At 38.6% G+C, this 19,992-nt stretch overlaps 1 protein-coding gene across 1 annotated transcript in view; it reads right to left on the bottom strand.

Moving 5' to 3' along the window:
- Positions 1-19,992, bottom strand: part of WDFY2 (WD repeat and FYVE domain containing 2) — a 48,988-nt gene that overhangs the window by 15,542 nt on the left and 13,454 nt on the right. The window contains exons 2-3 of the mRNA XM_070955885.1: positions 11,946-12,013; positions 3,454-3,527 (exon numbers count right to left, since the gene is read on the bottom strand). Coding sequence (XP_070811986.1) covers positions 3,454-3,527; positions 11,946-12,013 — 142 coding nt within the window. The remainder of the gene's footprint in view (positions 1-3,453; positions 3,528-11,945; positions 12,014-19,992) is intronic.

The following is a 19,992-nucleotide window of genomic DNA, read 5'->3' as shown; positions in this document are numbered from 1 at the left end:
TGAAAAATGGTCATAAGTCACTTTTTCCTGTACCATTGTAACTTCAAACAGGCACTAAATTAACTATTGTAAGTCGAGGACTACCTGTAATTAATAAGAATATTGTTTAAAAATGTTTACATGTGTGGTACTTCTCTTCAAGGAAAAAAAAGAACAAAAATTAATCTATCAGACAAGTCCCTTGCCTTAAAGGACAGGGGAAGAGGCAACGTGATCAGGATTTTCCAGAGTTCAAAGCTTTACACAGAAATGCCTCTTACAAAGCAGCCAGATTGAACCTCAAGATGACAAATTGATGTTATTCTTTCAAGAAATGCTGGTACAAGCATCTGCTAAGACAAACTGACAAATGTGGTACAAGAATCAATTGTTTCAAACGTTCTGAGGATGCATAAATGGTTCCCTGAAAAATAAGTTGCAGCAAGCTCAGGGAGGAGAAAAAGGGACTCTGAAAATGTCCCTCTTGCTTCCCACCCTGCCAAACCTTCTAAAAATATTAGCATATTTGAGTTGCCTCTCCTGAGGGGACAGGAAACAGAAAAGAAACTCAGCACATTGCAGCACATTTGCAAGTGGAAAGCAGGCAGCCTTCCACAGATTTGCTTAATAAAAGGGGGAATAGGGAACAAAAAGAAAATTGCACAATGTTGCTGTCACAGAATTTAAGTTTACACAAGAGCCTGGAAAAAAACAGCACAGGCATGAAACGAACTTAGCTGTTGCCTAAGGATCCAGTCAACATTCCTTTGTAGTCTTATGTGCTGCCCATTTCTCCACATGTGCAAATAAACTACTAATATCCTACTGATTTGATCTTCTTTCTGTTTTGGAGAAATTACTACATACATACATATTATACATACATACATACTTATACACACATAAAATTTTCATCAAAGCTTTGTCATCAAGGCCTCCTTAAAAATAGAACTACCTCTTTTTCTCCTAGCTTCTTTAATTTTGTACTGTTATACTTTAAAAGGTAAATGGTTATTTTAGAATGGTTTCTTCTAATTATTATTCAACTTTTTCTATTTTGAATTCTTGTGTTGACATCCTGTAATATTGTTTTCTTCTGATTCAATCTGCCAATTACTTTACCCAAAATATTTGGTCACTGAAGCACGGTTTATAGGTAGTCCTCAACTTACAACCATTTGTTTAGCAACCATTCTAACTTACAATGGCACTAAAACAAAAATGACTTTATTCGTACTTACAACAGTCACAGCAGCCCCGGGTCAAGGGGTCAAAATTTGGGCTCCTGGCAACCAGCATGCATTTACCATAGTTGCCATGTCATGGGGTCATGTGGTCACCATTTGTGACTTTCCCAGGCAACTTCTAACAAGCAAAGTCAATGGGGGAATCCAGATTTACTTCACAACTACATGATTCATTTAATGACTGCAGTAATGTGCTTAACAAAAATGTCAAGAAAAGGTTGTAAAATTGGGTGTGATTCACTTAACAACCATCTTGCTCAGCAATAGAAATTCTGGTCCCAATTGTGGTCGCAAATCAAAGATTATCTATATAGTCTTCATATGCCATTTTGTCAAAATCTAGGGAACTGGTTTGGACAAAACTCAGAAGCACTTTTTCATGCGGCTGTTGATAAAAATAGGATCGCTAACATGATCGCCACCTTCCGATTGCCAACATCGCCAACATCTTGTGCCATCCGACGGATATGGTACAAAAAGAAGAAGAAGAATGCCATTTTGGCTATGGTGTTAATAATAACTTTGTTTACTTTGTAATTGCTTAGTCATCAATTGTGCAACACTTGGTGATTCTAATTGCCTGGATCTTTAGTCATTTTCCTATGCTGTTTTCTGTCCCAGTTGTACTTAAAAGCCTCAAAGCAGCTGACTCAATTGCAACTCCCAACCAGCATGGCCAAAGTGAGGGATCTGAGGAGTGATTCTTGGGTTCTAGTTCCTCCAACCTAATTCACTAGCCAACTATTCCACTCCAAGAAAGGAGGAAATAACATGAAGTGAGAACATGGAATCATTCCAGCTCAGCTGAAGAATTAGCTGACTTTAGGACTTGTCTTTTGTTATGCTATTTATACTGTAGGAAAAAGCATAAGAACTTGTAACTTTAAGAAAAGCTAATAATCTGATAGTTGATTTTGCTTGGTTTTTTTTTCCCCTCACCCTCAGCCCTATGTTTTGCAACCTGGTAAATTTTCTTTAAAAAAAACATACTTGCAACATAGCAATCAGCCTGAAATTCTTTACATAATTGTGTAAATCTAATTGGACATAAAGAGGTTTACTTCTAACATACATAGAATTGCACCTTTAATACAATTTTACCACTAGTTTACCATTAGTTGAGGGAAGAATGTTTCAGAAACTTGAATTGAAAGGATCAAGCATAGAGATGTTCGGCTGCCAACTGAGTGTAATCTATGAAAGTTAATCTTTTGAATTATTTTTAAACTGTTTTTACAGGATGCTGCTTTTACATTTTGCAGCAGTTTTGTTGCCTACTTAATGGCCCTTTTAACAGCATTTTTAATTATGCGTGGTTCTGTCTGATTGCTCTAAAAATTCTGTGTATGAAAAGGAGAAGCAGAAACCCTAGTGTTTCCCCGAAAATAAGACCATCATATATTTTTTTGAACCCTGAAATAAATGCTTGGCATTATTTTGGGGGAGGTCTTATTATTTTGGGGTGCATGGAGCAAGACGGGGCTCCTCTTGCCATCTTACCTGATTTCTAGCTCTGTCTCCCTATCCCTAACCAAAGGAAATGGCGGGGACCGGCTGCGCATGTGTTTTAATATTTTGGGGGAGGGCTTATTTTTTGGGGGGGGCTTATTTTAGCGCATGCACTCAAAAGCCCGATTGGGCTTATTATCAGGGGATGTCTAAAAGACGGTATTAATAACTTCATTAATGGCTGCATTCCTTCCACAATGACAGATATACAGTATCTCACCAAGACCTTACATTTAAATCACCAATATAGCATTATACAAGTGTGCAGTAATATTCCAGAGTTTGAGAACATGATCATAATTGCCAAAGATGCAGAAGGGTGAAATCCAAGCACCCTTGTTTATCCTGTCTCAAGAGAAATGAATTCAGGTAATAATCTACATAGTAATCTATACAACATATGTCTGCCTCAGCTCAGTACTACCTACATTTAAGAGACGGGAATCTATGGCCTTCAAATGCACTACAATTCCCAGTATCCCTTACCATTACCTGGTTAGGACAGCTGGGAATTGAAATCCAGCCATTTCTCAAAACCTGAAGGTCTTTTACAAGCTTATTTGTGTATAACAAAAGGGTAAACCAGAAACCTTTGCATGCACCCCATGTGGTCTAGTGTGGGGTTATAATCCCTATCCAAAACCATAATTCAATTGTGTTTTGCAACTCCAGGAATTCAAATCTTAATCAGAATTATATCTTAATTATAAGTACTTACTGAGACTGTACCATTGTCAAGACCAACAGATAATCTTCTTGTTTCGGGGTTAACAAACATGCAGGAACATGGAGCTGGAAAATAAAAGCAATGTTGTGACACTGAACTCTCTTATTTCATTGCTTATGAACAGATAAGGTTTCTCTTGCCTATTTTATTCCAGTTCAAAATGGGTGGAAGGGAAGAAGCAGGGCAAGCAATCTAGTATGCACTACATGTTGCTTTTAAATAGATTTAAAACATTCACCAACAAAGATTTTATATGCTTTTTATTCCATCCCTGAGATCCATACCAAAAAAACTAAACATGTGGCACAGGAATAAGCTATGTGAAATGAGCAATAGTTGGGTTTTGTGGACTGGCTGAGAAGGAGTGCTTTGCTCATAAAATACGTTAATGTAGTTATTTGCCAATATGATTCCTGAAGGACTCAATAGGTGGACAAAATGCCAAGTTTAAAATCTGGCTGACTGTGTGAGCAACCATAATGATTTATTAAAGTTGTAAACCACCTGACTCTCAGAGACTCTAGGGAGCTCACGACAATCAAATAAAATGCAATACAATCAATAAAACACAAAATGTAATGATGATTGGCTAGCCTTTTTAGTGCTGTTGCTAGGACACCTTTCCATGTAGTCTCCAGAAGTCAAGTTTGACTCAAAGGAGACTTTTAAATGTTTTAAATTATAATTAAATGTTGACATTTTATCATACACAAAAAGGCCCTAAAGGGAGCAGAGTAATCAATGCTTTGCAGAATATGCTGAGCCCACCTCAAACATAGATATGCCAGGGAATGTTTTGGGAGAGCGCTCAGAGCTTAAAAGAATAAAATGGGTTTCATATGCTAGGTTTAGGTTACTTGTTTCCTCCCCAAAAGAAAACAAAAAGTTTTCAAATTCCCCCGCCGTACACACTCACTCTGAGATAGGAGAAAAACTTTTAAACTCTTGCCGCAGGGCTTCAAAGGGCCGCCCTACAGCTGATCAGTGTTAAAAGGCAGTGTGGTGGTAGACCGGTGCCTCCAAAAACAAATGAATAGACCGGTGCCTGCAAAAATAAATGGGTAGACCAGTGCCTCCAAAAACAAATGAGTAGACCGGTGCCTCCAAAAACAAATGAGTAGACCGGTGCCTGCAAAAATAAATGGGTAGACCAGTGCCTCCAAAAACAAATGAATAGACCGGTGCCTGCAAAAATAAATGGGTAGACCAGTGCCTCCAAAAACAAATGAGTAGACCGGTGCCTCCAAAAACAAATGTATAGACCGGTGCCTGCAAAAATAAATGGGTAGACCAGTGCCTCCAAAAACAAATGAGTAGACCGGTGCCTCCAAAAACAAATGAATAGACCGGTGCCTGCAAAAATAAATGGGTAGACCAGTGCCTCCAAAAACAAATGAGTAGACCGGTGCCTCCAAAAACAAATGAATAGACCGGTGCCTGCAAAAATAAATGGGTAGACCAGTGCCTCCAAAAATAAATGAGTAGACCGGTGCCTCCAAAAACAAATGAGTAGACCGGTGCCTGCAAAAATAAATGGGTAGACCAGTGCCTCCAAAAACAAATGAGTAGACTGGTATAGTTCTCCAAGCAGTTAAAAGCCTAGTAGACCAGTACCTCTGTTAAATTCTAAAGAATTGTCACATGACCGTCAAGCCATGCCCACAAAATAAGCCGCACCCACAGAATCGGTAAAAATTTTTAGAACCCACCCCTGGGTAGTTCTCACTTAACAACCACAAATGGAGCAACTCTGTTGCTAAGAAATGCAATCATTAAGCAAAACATTACGTGACAGATCACTTTATGTGATCACAATTCACAATTTTATTGCCAGCTTCTTCACTGACGGCTTGTTAGAAGTTGGCAGCAAAGTACACACAAATAGTAATATCATGACTGCAGGACATTTTCACGGTTGTAAACACCGGGCAATTGTGAAGTGCCTGAATTTCAATTACTTGACCACAAGTTCAACAACCGGTGATAAAAGTTACTTGTTAGCACCATTATAATTTCAAATGGTCATTAAACAGGCAATCATTAAGTAAGGACTACCTGAATTGCTAGGCTGCGCTTTCCATACTAATGCTTAGATATATTTCACTTCACTTCACATTTGTATTACAGATAGTCCTCGACTTACAACAGTTACAACAGTTCATTTAGTGACCATTCAAAGTTACAACGGTGCTGAAAAAATGTGAGTTCTGACCATTTTTCTCAGTTACGACTGCTGCAGGATCCCCATAATCATGTGATCAAAATTCAGATGCTTGGCAGTTGGTTCATATTTATGACCGTTGCTGGGACTCAAGGGCATGTGATCCCCTTTTCTGACAAGTAAAGTCAATGGGGAAGCCAGATTCACTTAACAACCAGGTTACTAACTTATCAACTGCAGTGATTCACTTAACAACTGTGGCAAGAAAGATCGAAAAATGGGGCAAAACTCATTAACAAATGTTTCACTTAGCAACAGAAATTTTGGGCTCAATTGTGGTCGTAAGTCGAGGACCACCTGTATTATGCCAGTAAAATAAACGGTGCATTTTCAAGAACCTACCAGGTTACCTAGCAAGACTCAGTTCTATGCTGTCAAAGAGGTTGTGTTGTATGGCAAACCTCGTAAGAAATAATCTGGTACAGAAAATGCCATATTAGTCTTATAATTTCATGTTTCTGGCTAGAGAAGGTTTGTAAAATATTATCCACCATATGAAAAATTAAGAATCTCTAAGCACTTAATGAAAAAAAAATTACACCATTTTCTCCCTGTGGATTCTTAGAGAACTAAAACTGTGTTCTTAATTCTTGGAAATGTCTAAATTGAACAGTGCCAGTCCACCATCCCCAGATATATCTTAATGCAATTTAATGACAGAAAATTGTTTAGAAATGGAAGACAGCTGTCCTAGGTCAACATCCAAGAAAAAAATCACCCACACATTGTATGGCAGTCCACTCTCTCTGAGGATGAATGCAGGAAATCTACAGCAAGTTATATTATATTCAAAGTTAATTTATCTTTATATTGTATGGAACTGATTTTTGTTGTTCTAGTTAAATGAACCTGTTTCTGGAGAATCCATTTCCCCACATTACAGTGTATAATTGTTGTAAAATATGGTCAGAAATTATGCAAAGTATCAGGCTTGGGTAACAAGCCAGTAGGATCATTTATGTTGCGACCAATGGATTAAAACTCCAAAAAAAGTAGACCCTGCACTTGTGGGAAACACTACCGTAAGAAGAAAAAAAATGGCTTCAATAAGGGTCAGAGAAGGTGTTTGGGAGCATGGGTTGGGGAAAGTGTGCAAGGGTACTCAAGTGCCTAGCACAAGTGTGGAAGAACTGAGGAAAGTAGATGGGTAGGGAACACTTCCCCCAGGACCTTGCCAGCTTCCCTGCCAGCTTCCCCATTGACTTCCTGGGAAAACTGGCATAGGTTGCAAACAGAAATCACATGATCATGGGGCACTGCAACTGGTTGTAAGTATGAACCAGCTGCCAAGTGCCCAGATCTCGACTGTGTGACTGCAGGAGTGTGGGATGGCCAGAACTCTGAGGACCAGTTGTAACCACCACTTGTTCAGTGCCATCATAACTTTGAACAGTGGATGAATGAATTGTCATAGGTCGAGGACTAACTGTTTCTATTATTTGCAGATGGAGTTCTTGACTATGTGAGTACTATAACTATACCTTCATTTCTGGCAGGGAAAGGATTATCTCCATATAAAACTGCAAAGCAGGATGGGATATACACCACAAACAAACCAAATCTGAAGACATGGGCTGAGTCCTTCGGGAGTAGGGCGGTATATAAATCCAATAAAATAAATAAATAAATAAATAAAAAATGAGCAGGGAATGCTCCATTCTGAAGGATCATCATAATCCAATCTGACCCAATTACATTTACTGATTGACAAATAAATATGTCTGGCTCTATACAACCTTGATTAGCCAGTCAGAATGCACCAGTGGTGTCATGCATTTTGGAAAAAGCCTTGTTGCAAATGCCAGTCCATTTAAATCTTTAAAGCAGGGGTGAAATCCTCCTGGTTCGGACCGGATCAGGCGATCCGGTAGCGATCATGCTGGGTGGTTCGGCGATCCGGTAGCAATGGCGGAGCAAAGCTCTGCCCACCCACCTGAGTGTCGTTACTTCCTGGTTTTAAGAGCGTGCACTTCCGAACCAGTAAGGAAGGTAAGTAGATTTCACTCCTGCTTTAAAGTGATGTTATGGCAGAGATTTCCTTCTTAACCACTGCTTATAATTAACAACAGTACTAAGCTGTGCTGAGAAACAGAAGGCAGCTTAGTTTAAGTTCTAAAAGAAACATAATTCAGAAACAAAGATTGCCTCAAAATTCAGCCCCACCCACAGAGGTGATGTAGCCCTCTGCACCTTGAAAAATGTTTAGTGGCCCTTAGTTACCAAACAGTTGTCCATCCTGGGACTTAAGTAATAAAACCCTTCATTCAGTCTGGATGAAAAGAGACAACAAAGCAGATGTCATGGTTCATAAAAGAGTTAGAAATTTCATACTGTCTAAACAGCACTCAACTAACTTATTACTTTGCTGCCAGCTTAGCATTCATGGAAATTGTTTACCCCATGTTAGCCTAGCAGCATCAAAATGTTTTATGCATCCTGAGTTGCTCACAATATTTGACAAGGGTAAAGAAGTGAGCAATATTTTAGTTGTTCAGACTATATTTCTGTAATAATTTTTGGAGTCATAAAAAGTTGTAAATAAGTTACCACGAACTACCAGTATGAATATGTTATATGTATGTAGACAAAATAAGCCAATAGTGAAGTTAGTGAAAAACATTTTTTTTTAATTTAATCAACAGTCTTTGCATTAGCAACATTTGTGGAAAAGAGCTGTTTCTCTTTTCCACACAAAACCAAATCTGTTTTCTCCCATAGGATGGAAACGCTTTTAATTTAAAAACTGGAATTTGTATTTTTTTTAAAAAAAGAGGGAATTCACAACTTTTTTTCCTCTGTTCATCCAAACAAGTAGAGGTAGTCCTCAATTTACAATTCATTTAGTTACTGTTCAAAGTTACAACGGTATTGAAAAAAGTGACTGATGACCGTTTTTCACATTTAAGACCAATCCAGCACCCTCCCCCCCAAGGATCACGTAATCGAATTTTGGATGCTTGGCAACTGATTCATATTTCTCATGGTTGCAGTGTCCTGGAGTCATATGATCACTTTTTAGGAACTTCTGACAATCAAAGTCAATGGGGAAGCCAGATTCACTTAACAACCATGTTCCTAACTTAAAAACTGCAGTGATTCACTTAACAAATGTGGTAAAAAAGATCGTAAAATGGGGCAAAATTTACTTAACAGCATTTATGATTATATTTTGCTACTAGTATCTGCCTTAGCAATGGAAATTTTGGACTCAATTGTGGTCGTAAGTTGAGGACCACCTGTGCTAAATGGGAAAAGAACTAGTACAATCTAACCCTGCTTAGATACTGACTCAAACAAGATCCTATGTCTTCAAGCTCTCTACCATTCTATGTAGCACTGCAATTTGGGACAGGCGGAGTTCGGAGATCGGCCACGTTTTTTATTTCTCTCTCCTCCCATTTTATTCCTTCCAACATAAGGAAAGTTTGGAAAGAAATTATGTAAAGGGGGCCAGGAATCTGACTGCCTGTGTGTCAGCAAAATAACATTCCAGAAACCGAATAGCATGGGACCAAATTTGCTGTGGGAGGAGGAGCTGGCAAAAGAAAACTGAAGTTTGAAAATGGACCAGAACTGGTTGAGAGCTGCAGAGAAAAATTTCCAGAAAATAATTCTCCCCATGCCTCAGCAATCCAAAAGGATGCTCCATGCTGTGCTCTCTACCTGGTTACATGACCCAGAACTCAGGATATGCAGCCTGCTCTATGCTTCCCAAGGCACACAAAAACAAACAATGCAACCTAAGAGGAGAGTTGAAGCACACACCTGCAGAAGACAATTCCCATGCCCCCTTGAGCTCCACCTGATGAAGAGTCTGCAAATTCGTCTGAACCCATGCCTTTTACTTTTGCCCACCTGATGATATGTTCTTGAAACTCAAGGCCTTGCAATATTTTGGAAATTTGCCATTAATCTAATAGAGCTCTTGCCTTTATGAATGTTGATTTTTTTCCCTCGAGTCCAACGTGCCTATTCTTTTTGTGACAATGTTTTAAGAAAAACCCACATTTCTTCCAACAAGACCAAACGTCAGCAACAATACTTGGGTTATTAACCATCAAATATTTTGCTGGATAGATAGGGCAGGTGGGTGGTTTAAATGTTGAAGACATTTAGTGGGCAATTTCAGAAAATAAACACACACAGTGAGGCCTATAATGTCAGATTCTCCAGAGGTTCCTAGCACAACAGTGTGAGAAAGTGAGAAATGCAGATATAGAGAACAAAGATTAGATTGTACAAAGACATGTGATATTGCCATGCTGTCAGGTTTTCAGAATTAAATCTATTAACTGTCCATCAACTGTTATCCTGGGGAGAAACTATGTCTTCACGAAAAAGACTTGAGAGTTATACCGTATATGTTTTATTATTGTTAACAGATTTAAAAAGAAACATACACAGTTAGACCACCTTACAACTATATTTTTAGCAGTGTCAAAAGCATTTTATGCTTTGCGCAAGATGATATTCACTTGACCTTGTTACAAATCCTGTCAGATTTGTATTGGGATGACTCTTCCAGACTCCTCCCCTCCTTACCCAAAAAAGAATTTGTATGCCAAATAGTAACCTAGAATGAAACAGCTTGATGTAATGGTTAAAACACCAAGCTAGAAACTGGAAGACTATGAGTTCTTAGCCACAAAACTAGCTTGGTAAAATTGGGCCAGTCACTTTTTCTCAGTCCTAGGAAGAAGGCTATTGGCCAACCACTTCTGAAAAACCTTGCCAAGAAAATTGCAGAGATGTGGAATGAAATACACAAACTACCTTTTAGCTGGACAAAAAGGATATCGGATAAAATTCAGATAGAGCTTGTATATCAGAGGTGAGAGTAAGAGGGAAGGAATGTTGTGGCTTCCAAGCACCACCTACTCATAACCACAAGAACATGCAGGGACTGATTGTGAAGCTGGTATACTTTAACTCTTCGGCCCGAAAGTTGTCAAATGTAAGTGCAACAGAAAACAAACCTTTTCAGATTCTTCAATCCAAATCAAAACAGCCCGAGGGGAAACAAAACAGACCTATGCTAAACCTCAAAGCATAACAGAGGAACAAGAGCCATAGAACAAACCACACAAAGCCAGGAAAGGAAACATGGGTGTCCAGAAAACCTCACCACTAAGCTCAGAGCTTGAAATGGTTCCCAGAGTTATTTGTGACTACTGGGCTCTATGATAGGGTTACCTGAAGGTGGCACAGTTATCGTTTCATAATGGAAGATTAGGTCCAAGTCAAGCAAATGAATATGCTCGTGTCTGTCAACAAGTGAATTGTAACAAAGGTTTCTAAGGCCAGGAATTCTCACAATCTGTTCTAATGCTTTGTATCTTTTTCTGACAGCTGCTGAGATACAATACAAACTCAGAAGTGAATATAGGCAAAACATAAATCCAACGAATATATAAAAACATTTCAGGTAATTTCATAACAACAAGTAACAGCTATGGATGTTTTAGAATTTAGATCAATTTGACTGGGTTTTTTTTGGTCACCAGAAATTAAAATTATCAAAGATATCAAGCAATACATACATTTTGACATAATTTTTAGCTATGCACTGTTTGATTATTTCCATGCCAGATTAATTAAACTGAAAGCCATCTCCAGATCAGAAATATTCCACCTGTTATAACTTTTTGGATTTCTAATAGTTTCAAGGTATCGGATTCTATGTAGGCTGTTCTTATTTCCAATTTTAAACAAGAAAAAGAACAGCAATCAAATTTTCAGCTAAGTCTAAATATATTCAGAGCTATTTATGCAACCTTTTCTACATGCTATATTCCTCATTTATGTAAATCAATATTGCCTGTAAAGCCACATGACTGAATTTACAAACTGCTTTCATTCAGTCTCTTGGCTTCGTGCATTACCTACCTATAAAATCAATTATGCTCCTTTTCCAGAAAGCTCTAATAAGAAATGCCAGTTTAAACTGGTTTCATCTTTTGCAGAAGCCTGTTAGTATCTGCATCTGCACCATTATGTTTGAGAGATACGTTTCACGCTTTTGAGGTACAGTTAAGGCCTGCCATACAATTTAACAGAACCCACCACTTATTAATTTATTCTCCTATTAATATTTTATTTCAATGTTTTTAGAATATCGGAAAGGAGCAAACTGAAAATTTGTGTCACTGAAAATCCAAATGTTAAGCACTATTTAACTGTAAATTCCTAACATTTAAATGCAGAACAAGGCAGAGAGAAAAAATAAAGGGGAAAATAATATATTATATCACAAAATACTTACATGGCATTGTATGGTAGATGCTTGGCCAGTATTGACCATTATCTCTCTTCATCCAGACCCGAACCGATCTACAAAGGAAAAGAATAGGACATTTTCAAATATTTCCCTATAATGGAAAGCATCTCAGAAAGAAAATGTTCTAACTTTGAGAAGTTAATTATCAAGGCTTCTGAAGGAATGAAATGAGAATTGATCCCCTTGTACCTTCTACAGGTAGTCCTCGACTTATGGCCACAATTAAGCCTAAAATATATGTTGCTAAGTGAGAAATTTGTTAAGTTAGTTTTGCCCCATTTTGCAACTTTTCTTGCCACATTTATTACCTGAACCACTGCAGTTGTTAAATGAATAACATGGATGTTATTGACTTTGCTTGTCAAAAGGTTGTTAAAAGGTGATCACATGATCCCAGGGCACGGCAACCATCATAAATGTGAATCAGTTATCAAGCATTCAAATATAAATCACATGACATGGGGATGCTGCAATGGTCATAAGTGTGAAAAATAATAAGTCACTTTTTTCGATGCAGTCGTAACTTCAAACGGACACTAAGCTAACTGTTTGTAAATTAAGGACTACCTGTACTAAAGCAGAAACTGCAGCTATGACTTAGACCTAGCACTCAGTTGAAGCATCAGATTGATCCTACATTTTTTCCCTCATTTTGTTTTTTGAACTAATGACGTTTTTCCTGATCATTCTTGTTATCATACAGTCAGTTATTTTCAGTCAGCCAATAAAAACAAACACACCCTAATTTTAATGTTGCATAAATATGGAAGGCTTTTTTTTTATCCCTATGCGTGATAAGAGTTGAAAGAAAATATTTTATTAGAATACGAAGAACAGAGGAAACATTAAAAAAAAGACACTTGGCAAGCACAGGGAATACTTCTGCCCTTAATACTACTGATATGCTGTTTGTGTTAATATTACGTACTTTCAAACTAAAGCTTGTGCATTGTCAATGCTTCAAAATGATGTAATATAACCTATTTTACAAAGGTTCTATTTGCCCACCCGAGATATACCTACACACCTGACTCTTCCATCACAAAAACTCATAAAAAATGTTTTGCAGATCCAAATGACTAAATTTCAGAAAGCAGACATGGCTTACCTGGCTTTGGCTTGGCATACCTAATTGTATTCTAATTGTAATGTAATTGTAATGTTCATCCCTGCAGCATTCATGATTATATTTTCCCACTAGTGACTTGTGGCATCTTTTAAGGCGCGTAAAAATAATTATGAAGACAGGCACTTCAGAGATGGTTGTATGGTGCAATGAAAGCACAATAAACCACTAGTAGTGAAATGGCCTAAACAAACCATTACAGGAAGAAATGTTATTAAATTTTAGATCCTAGCAACCTAAGGGCTATTATGTGAATATTCGCAATAGTTCTTGGCATAATTATTAAATCAATTTTCTTGACAAAGGACAGAGGGAAAGATCTAATATTTCATTAAAATTTAGCAAACGCTAATAATAAAAAACCATTAATGTGTAACAAAATTCTTCCAAAGCCATTTACATGAAGGATTCTAGGCTACAAATATCAGGTCATCTCCAGAATAGTCAGTATTAGTAGCCACAGTCACTTCCAGTGACATGGGTAGGCATATACATTTGATAGATGCAGAGATGGGCTTCACATAATTTAACAACTGGTTCGCCCAGAATCGAAAATGTGAGTGTGCACGCACCTGCACACTGTGTCAAAAACCCGGCAATTGCATAAGACAGGATAGTACTGGGGTGGGTTGGCGGCAGTGGTGGGTTGCCCCCGGTTCGGACCGGTTCGCAAGAACTGGTAGTAAAACCGGCGGAAGGCCACACCCACCGCCCCGGATGTCATCATCGGTGATCCCGTTATGAACCGGTAGTAAAGGTAAGTAGAACCCACCCCTGGTTAGCAGACCCAGCCACTGGTCATAACTATCAGTTCACCCGAATTGGTCCGAACCAACTGAATCCCACCCCTGGATAAATGGGGGGGAAGAGATGCAACATAAAAAAAGAAGAAAGAATGGTGACAAACTATTGTTTGTCTACCACTCTCCAAGATCTTCCTTTGCAGGCCTTCTATTCTTATCTTCCTTTGTTTTCCTGCTCCTTTACCTTTTTTCTTTTGCATATCTACCAACGGCAAGCCATTGGGAAAAGATATATCCTAAGAATTATATTTAGTGTTCAGTATTAGCTTCTTTGCCTACGGTTAAATAAAACAAACAAGCAGCTACTGGCTTCAGGGGGAGAAAAACAAAATAGGGGATTACAAACCAGAAAAACCAGTTTGGGGAAAATGCATATTATGCTCAGGGAGAAACTTTACTTAATGCTTGAGTACACACATCTCCAAAAACACATCCCTGTAAAATTGTTCTGAAGGAACGAGCTAGGGTCAAAAAATGATGCAGAAAGACAGCAGCCTGTGCATATTTCTTACCTGCATGCTGACTTTTGAATGTTAATCAGCATATTTTGCAATAATTGCCATCTCTAATTTGTTGATGTCAAGACTGACTCGCACTTTCACCTATATTCCACTTTGCTCACAGCTTGACAAAGAAAATGGAGGGGGTTGGAATGGAACGCAAGGAGTGGGGGAATGGCATCCAAACATCGTCGGTTCCCGTGAGACATTGCTCCCATCTCAAGGACACCCAGAACAGATGTCACAGCGTGGCCAGCTGGTTCCCATAACAAAATGAACAGAAGAGATTGGTGGACATAATGGACTGTGGGATAAGGGGGAATGAACTATGCTTGCTTTTGCGCGGGAAGCCCAGAGCTGCTTTTGCTTCTTCTGTGCCAATGTGGTTTATTCAGTAAAGTTTTATACTCTTGGTAAAATAATGTACCAGGAGTTTTGTGGATTCGCCAACTAGACAGTTGACATTTAGGTTTATTGCAGTTTTCTTCAAATTGATGCCCCCTAGATGTGTGGGAAAGTAACTCCCAGATTCCCAGCCTGCTGAAAGCAATAGGTCAGCAGCCCCCAACCTTTGCGGCCTGGCTGGGTGAGGTGAAGGGGGAGCCAGTCTGTGTGAGTGGCAAGCTGGTACATGAGTTGAGCTGTGTGCATGGCCCGATTCCAAATTTCCATGGCACAGGAGTGGGCCTCGGCCCAGGGATTGTGAAGTCCTGCAATAGGTTGTCCCTTGCAGCATCACGATATGCCAGTCTGTCAATTTTACTTATGTACTTATTACAGTTATTTATATATTACTTTCAGGATTACATATCTGTTAAGCAATATCATCAATAATATTTCAATAAATAATATTTTTAAAAATAAAACAACTTCTGGAATCCTTCAGCTCGGAAAACAAGTAGATGTATGAAACAAAAGATGGTCTAAGATTGTAGAATATGTTAGCCTTATATACCTTTCAGATACTGTATATGGGGACCACAAAACCCAGAATTCTTAGCCAACTTCACTAGGAATTCTAGGAACAAAACATAACAGAGAAGTCTGTTTGGAGAAGCCTTATAATTCATATTAAGGAAAGAATCAATTACTTATAGATACAAAATAATACCCCAGCTGAAATTATGAACCAGAAATTTAATAAATTAAAAAAATAACCTTTGTAGCATCATCCCTCAGATGTGACTTCATTAAATGTAACTGAGTACAACACATATAGGATATTTGCTATTATTTCTCTCCTTTTCAAGTTGGCATATCTTTTCCTTTCCACTCTCATGGCCCAGTTTTCCTATTTCGGTACATGCTACAACTTTTCACTATCAGATTAAGTCTTCACTTCAGGAAAATGATATATTTGTCTTCTATCTGATCTTTTGGTCTTATGTTTGCGTTTCCTCTTGAAAATACCCTGTTGTTGCTTAGGTTACTGGACTGGTATGTCTTTTTAACCCCATGATTTTTGCATTCTTTCAAAAATTATGTTGAAAGCACTGTAATAAAATACAAAATTAAAAATCTGTAATTAGTACTTAATTTAAACTTAATCAACAAATTAACCATTCCATTTTGTTAAGTTTGTGGTTCACAATATATAAGCCATAGTGCAAACACAAAAAAATTGGAAAACTGATAACTGCAAAACTGTTTCAACACTTTCAAACAACCATCTAAGTAAAGAAAGGTAGCGAAAAAAAGTTTCTGGGGTTTTTCACCCAAAAAGAATGGCTAGATTGTTAATTGATGAACTAACAAGCTATTGTGGGATTTTTTTCTAGCAACAATTACTGGTCTACACAATTATTTCTTAAATGTTTTATATTTTATTGCTCTGCATATTTATTTATTTATTTATTTGCCAAGGACTATGTCGATTGAAACATGCCTTCTTCTACAAGCAAATAATTGCGGGTGGGCCTTGCCTCTTCCCTTTTCACATATCTGCTCAAATGAAGGATGGAAAGAGTATATGAATCCTGACAAGCTGGAAAAAACAGGAACTGATTAAATGAGGGTATTGCCCCTTCCTGAAAGGAAGCAAGGAACTGCCACAAAGAAAGCAAGTATTGTATACAAAATCGAATTGCCTGACAAATGCTCCTTTTTTTAATGGAAAAGATGTTGCCATTGTCAGAAAAGGCTTTGGTTATTATTCTTTTATGTTTTGAAAAGACACATTTTTCTCTTCTTTTCTACATTTGCTTCAACTAAAGGCAACTCAAGTGATAAAGACAGAAGCAGTACAACTTTTTAAAGTCTAAGTTGGTAGGCGCTAACACACTTCACACAGATTTCCCTAATGTGTCCAGATCTATATAGTAACTATTCAGAGAAACTAAGAAAGGCAGAACACCAATTCTTTAATGAAGCAGCCACAATGAAGCTCACACAGGGCACAATACAGCATTCTTTCTCTGACACTCCCATGGCCTGATTCCCAGAACTAGTAGACTAAAAAGGACGTGAAGACTGAAAGAAGGTGGTAATGCTCCATAGAGGGTAGGTCTTTGGAATATTGAACTTTATGTATTTCCCCAAAACCAAATGATATAAAAGAATTGGTGACTTCTAGGGAGGTCTGAAAGATGGATTTATGGATGAAAAATTTCTGATGTATTGATACCACCCAAAATCAAGAGGGGACTGTAAGTACTTCAAAAGTCTAGCAAATCTGGATAATTAGAGAATTTGAGAGGAATTTCCTGGCCTTAGATTTCATAGGATGAAATCATTAGGAAATCCCCCCAAAAGATGGGGAGAACCTAAGGAACAGCAAATAATCTTTTTCTTTTTAATCCAGAACATAAGCATTTATTGTTTTCTTAGATTTATATCCACAGTTTTTGTCAAGGAGATCAAGGTAAACTACATAGTGCTTCCTCCTCCTATTTTCATCACCCAGCAACAATGCAAAATAGGTTGGACTGAAAAAGTGGTTGATCCAGTAAATTTCCATGAGGATGGACTCTAATACACTTCTCTTCATTAAAAAAAAACATTTTAAGTAGACCTGTCATAGAATCATGAACCACTTAACCTTCCCTCTACCACAACCAACAAACTCCTCAATTAAAACTATTTCATGTAACTTAGCAATAGAAGAAATCAAAGAGATCAATATGTTTTACTTCTGCAGCCCAATCTAGAACTGCTGCAGAAGCAAATTATCTTCTACAAGATCAGGCCTAATGGATTCCTGAGAAACACAAATTAAGCGGCTTATTTTAACTTTATGTACAATAGGCAGTATTTCAACCATGCAATTTAGAACCTTCCATCATTGACTATTTTCTAATGAGTATCCAAGCAGCAGCGGGACTTAGCAAGCCCAAACTTGCATAAATCCAAACAAGGAAAGAATGAACAATGAGAGATATAAACAAAGGACAGGTGATAGCACAGAAACGCATTCAAATTTAGCAGGCTAAGAACAAGACAAGGTGCCAATAAGCACACAGCCTGTAGGTTTGTTTCAAAAATTCCCTACAAAAATACAATTCATTTGAACTAGAGAAATGGCAAAACATATGGGAAAGGAACTATAAATTAACAACGGCAACTTCTTATAAAGAAAACTTATATGTTTTATAGATGGCATTTACCACCTGCTGAGTTAGCTAAAATGTTTAAAAATATGTCTAGCAAATGTTGGAAATCTAACCAAAAGATGGGCACATTCTATCTATCCATTCTATGGACTTGTAATAAAGCAAAAAAAAAAAAAAAAAAATTTGGGCAGATACATAGGTGGCTAGAAAAGATGATAGGGAAACATGTAGATTTTAAACTGAACTGTTTTTATTAGGTATAGTATCAGAAAAAAATTGATAAGAAAAAGTATGTATTTAATATTACATGTTTTAACAGCAGCAAGGATTATATTCGCACAATACTGGAAAATGAAGATACACTGCGAGATGAAGAGATAGTGAAGAAGATATTAGATTGTGCAGAAATGGACAGATTGACATTGAAAATCAAACAGAAAGAAGATACAGATTATTATCAAACATGGAATCTATTTTACCAGTGGCTGGAAAAAAGAGGTGGAGATTAAGTATAAATTTATAATGTTAAGCAATAATTATCCAGATAACATGATGTTTATTAAGCACTAAGAAATGTATTTAATAGAAAACCAATTAAAAAAGAAATAAAAAAGAATACAATTCGTTTTACCACAAAAGCTATCTGTCCCTTCCCTGCTAGTTGGCAGTGTGAGTGGGAAGCAGTGCAGAAGAGAGATGGAGATCATTCCATCACCTTGTGTCCCTAAATATCTATCCTGCTTACTTCATCTTTACCCGTCAATATGTCTCCAATAGATTATGTCTAAAGAAATGCAGCCCTTGAGCAAGCAGTTGCCTATTTTTATGGCTGAAAGGTACAAAGTCTGTACAGGCAGTCCTCACTTAATGACACAATTTAAGGACACTTAAGGATCACAATTTTTGTTGCTGAGCAAAGCAGCTGTTTGGAAAAGCATCAGGTGACCCTGCTTAGCAACATAGTTTTGGGATACCTGGTTGCAATTGTTAGTTGTGGACTGTGCCATCGTTAGGCGAGTCCTCATGTTTCTCCTGCTCCTCTACCTTGGCTGGGCCCAGCAAGCTTCCTTCCTCAGACAAGGCTGCCCTGCCGTCTTGCCTTCACTTCAACCCACCCATTTCCCCACCATCTCCAGCCTTTAGGCCACCCTGCCCTTTGCCTCCAACATCTAGCCCTTGCTGCCCCCAATCGACCTTTGCCATTTTCTTCTACCACTGCTGGCCAGGAATCCAGGCGTGGGCAAGGGGGCAGCCCTGGGATATGCGAGGTGAGCATGGCAAGGAGATTGTTGGGCCCAGCTGAGGAGAAGACCGCAAGATATAGGATAGAGGAATTGTGTGGTCCTTGCCTAATGACCACTTTCCTTAGAGATGGAAATTAATTCCAATTACCATAATTAAGCACTGTGGCCACCACTTTCATCCAAGGAGATGCCACCTACACCATTACTCTGCCTCCAACGCAGACTCCATCCCACTGCCTCCTCCCTGGCTGGGCTAAGCGAGCTCCCTTCAGCAGACAAGGCTACACTGCCCTGCCACGAGGGCTATGCTCTCACCCAGTGGTGGGATTCAAAATTCTTTACTACTGGTTCTGTGGCTTGTGGGAGTGGCAGGGGAAGGATACTGTAAAATCTTCATTCCCTCCCCACTCCAGGGGAAGGTTACTGCAAAATCCCCATTTCCTCCCAATCAGCTGGGACTTGGGAGGCAGGGAATAGATGGGGGCGGGGCCAGTCAGAGGTAGTATTTACCGGTTCTCTGAACTACTCAAAATTTCCGCTACTGGTTCTCCAGAACTGGTCAAACCTGCTGAATGCCACCTCTGCCCTCACTTGATCCTGGGCCAGCAGGAGGAAGAAGAGGGTGAAGGCCAGATGGGGATGGCAGGGGGGTTGAAGGCAGCAGTGGCAGAGTGCAAGGCAGCCAAAAAAGCAGAGGCCAGGGCAGGAGGGGAGAGACAGATGGATGGCAGGAATTGAAGCTCATGCTAGGGCTGTAAATATGGGCAGCTTGCTAAGCACCCAAATTTTGATCATGTGCCTGTGGGGACAC

The sequence above is a fragment of the Pituophis catenifer genome, unplaced genomic scaffold, assembly GCF_029215685.1.
Source record: "Pituophis catenifer annectens isolate HBS135680 unplaced genomic scaffold, rPitCat1.0.hap2 SCAF_1, whole genome shotgun sequence".
NCBI lineage: Eukaryota > Metazoa > Chordata > Lepidosauria > Squamata > Colubridae > Pituophis > Pituophis catenifer.
Note: the sequence above shows the minus strand (reverse complement) of the source record. Positions and strands in the feature narration are given on the sequence as shown.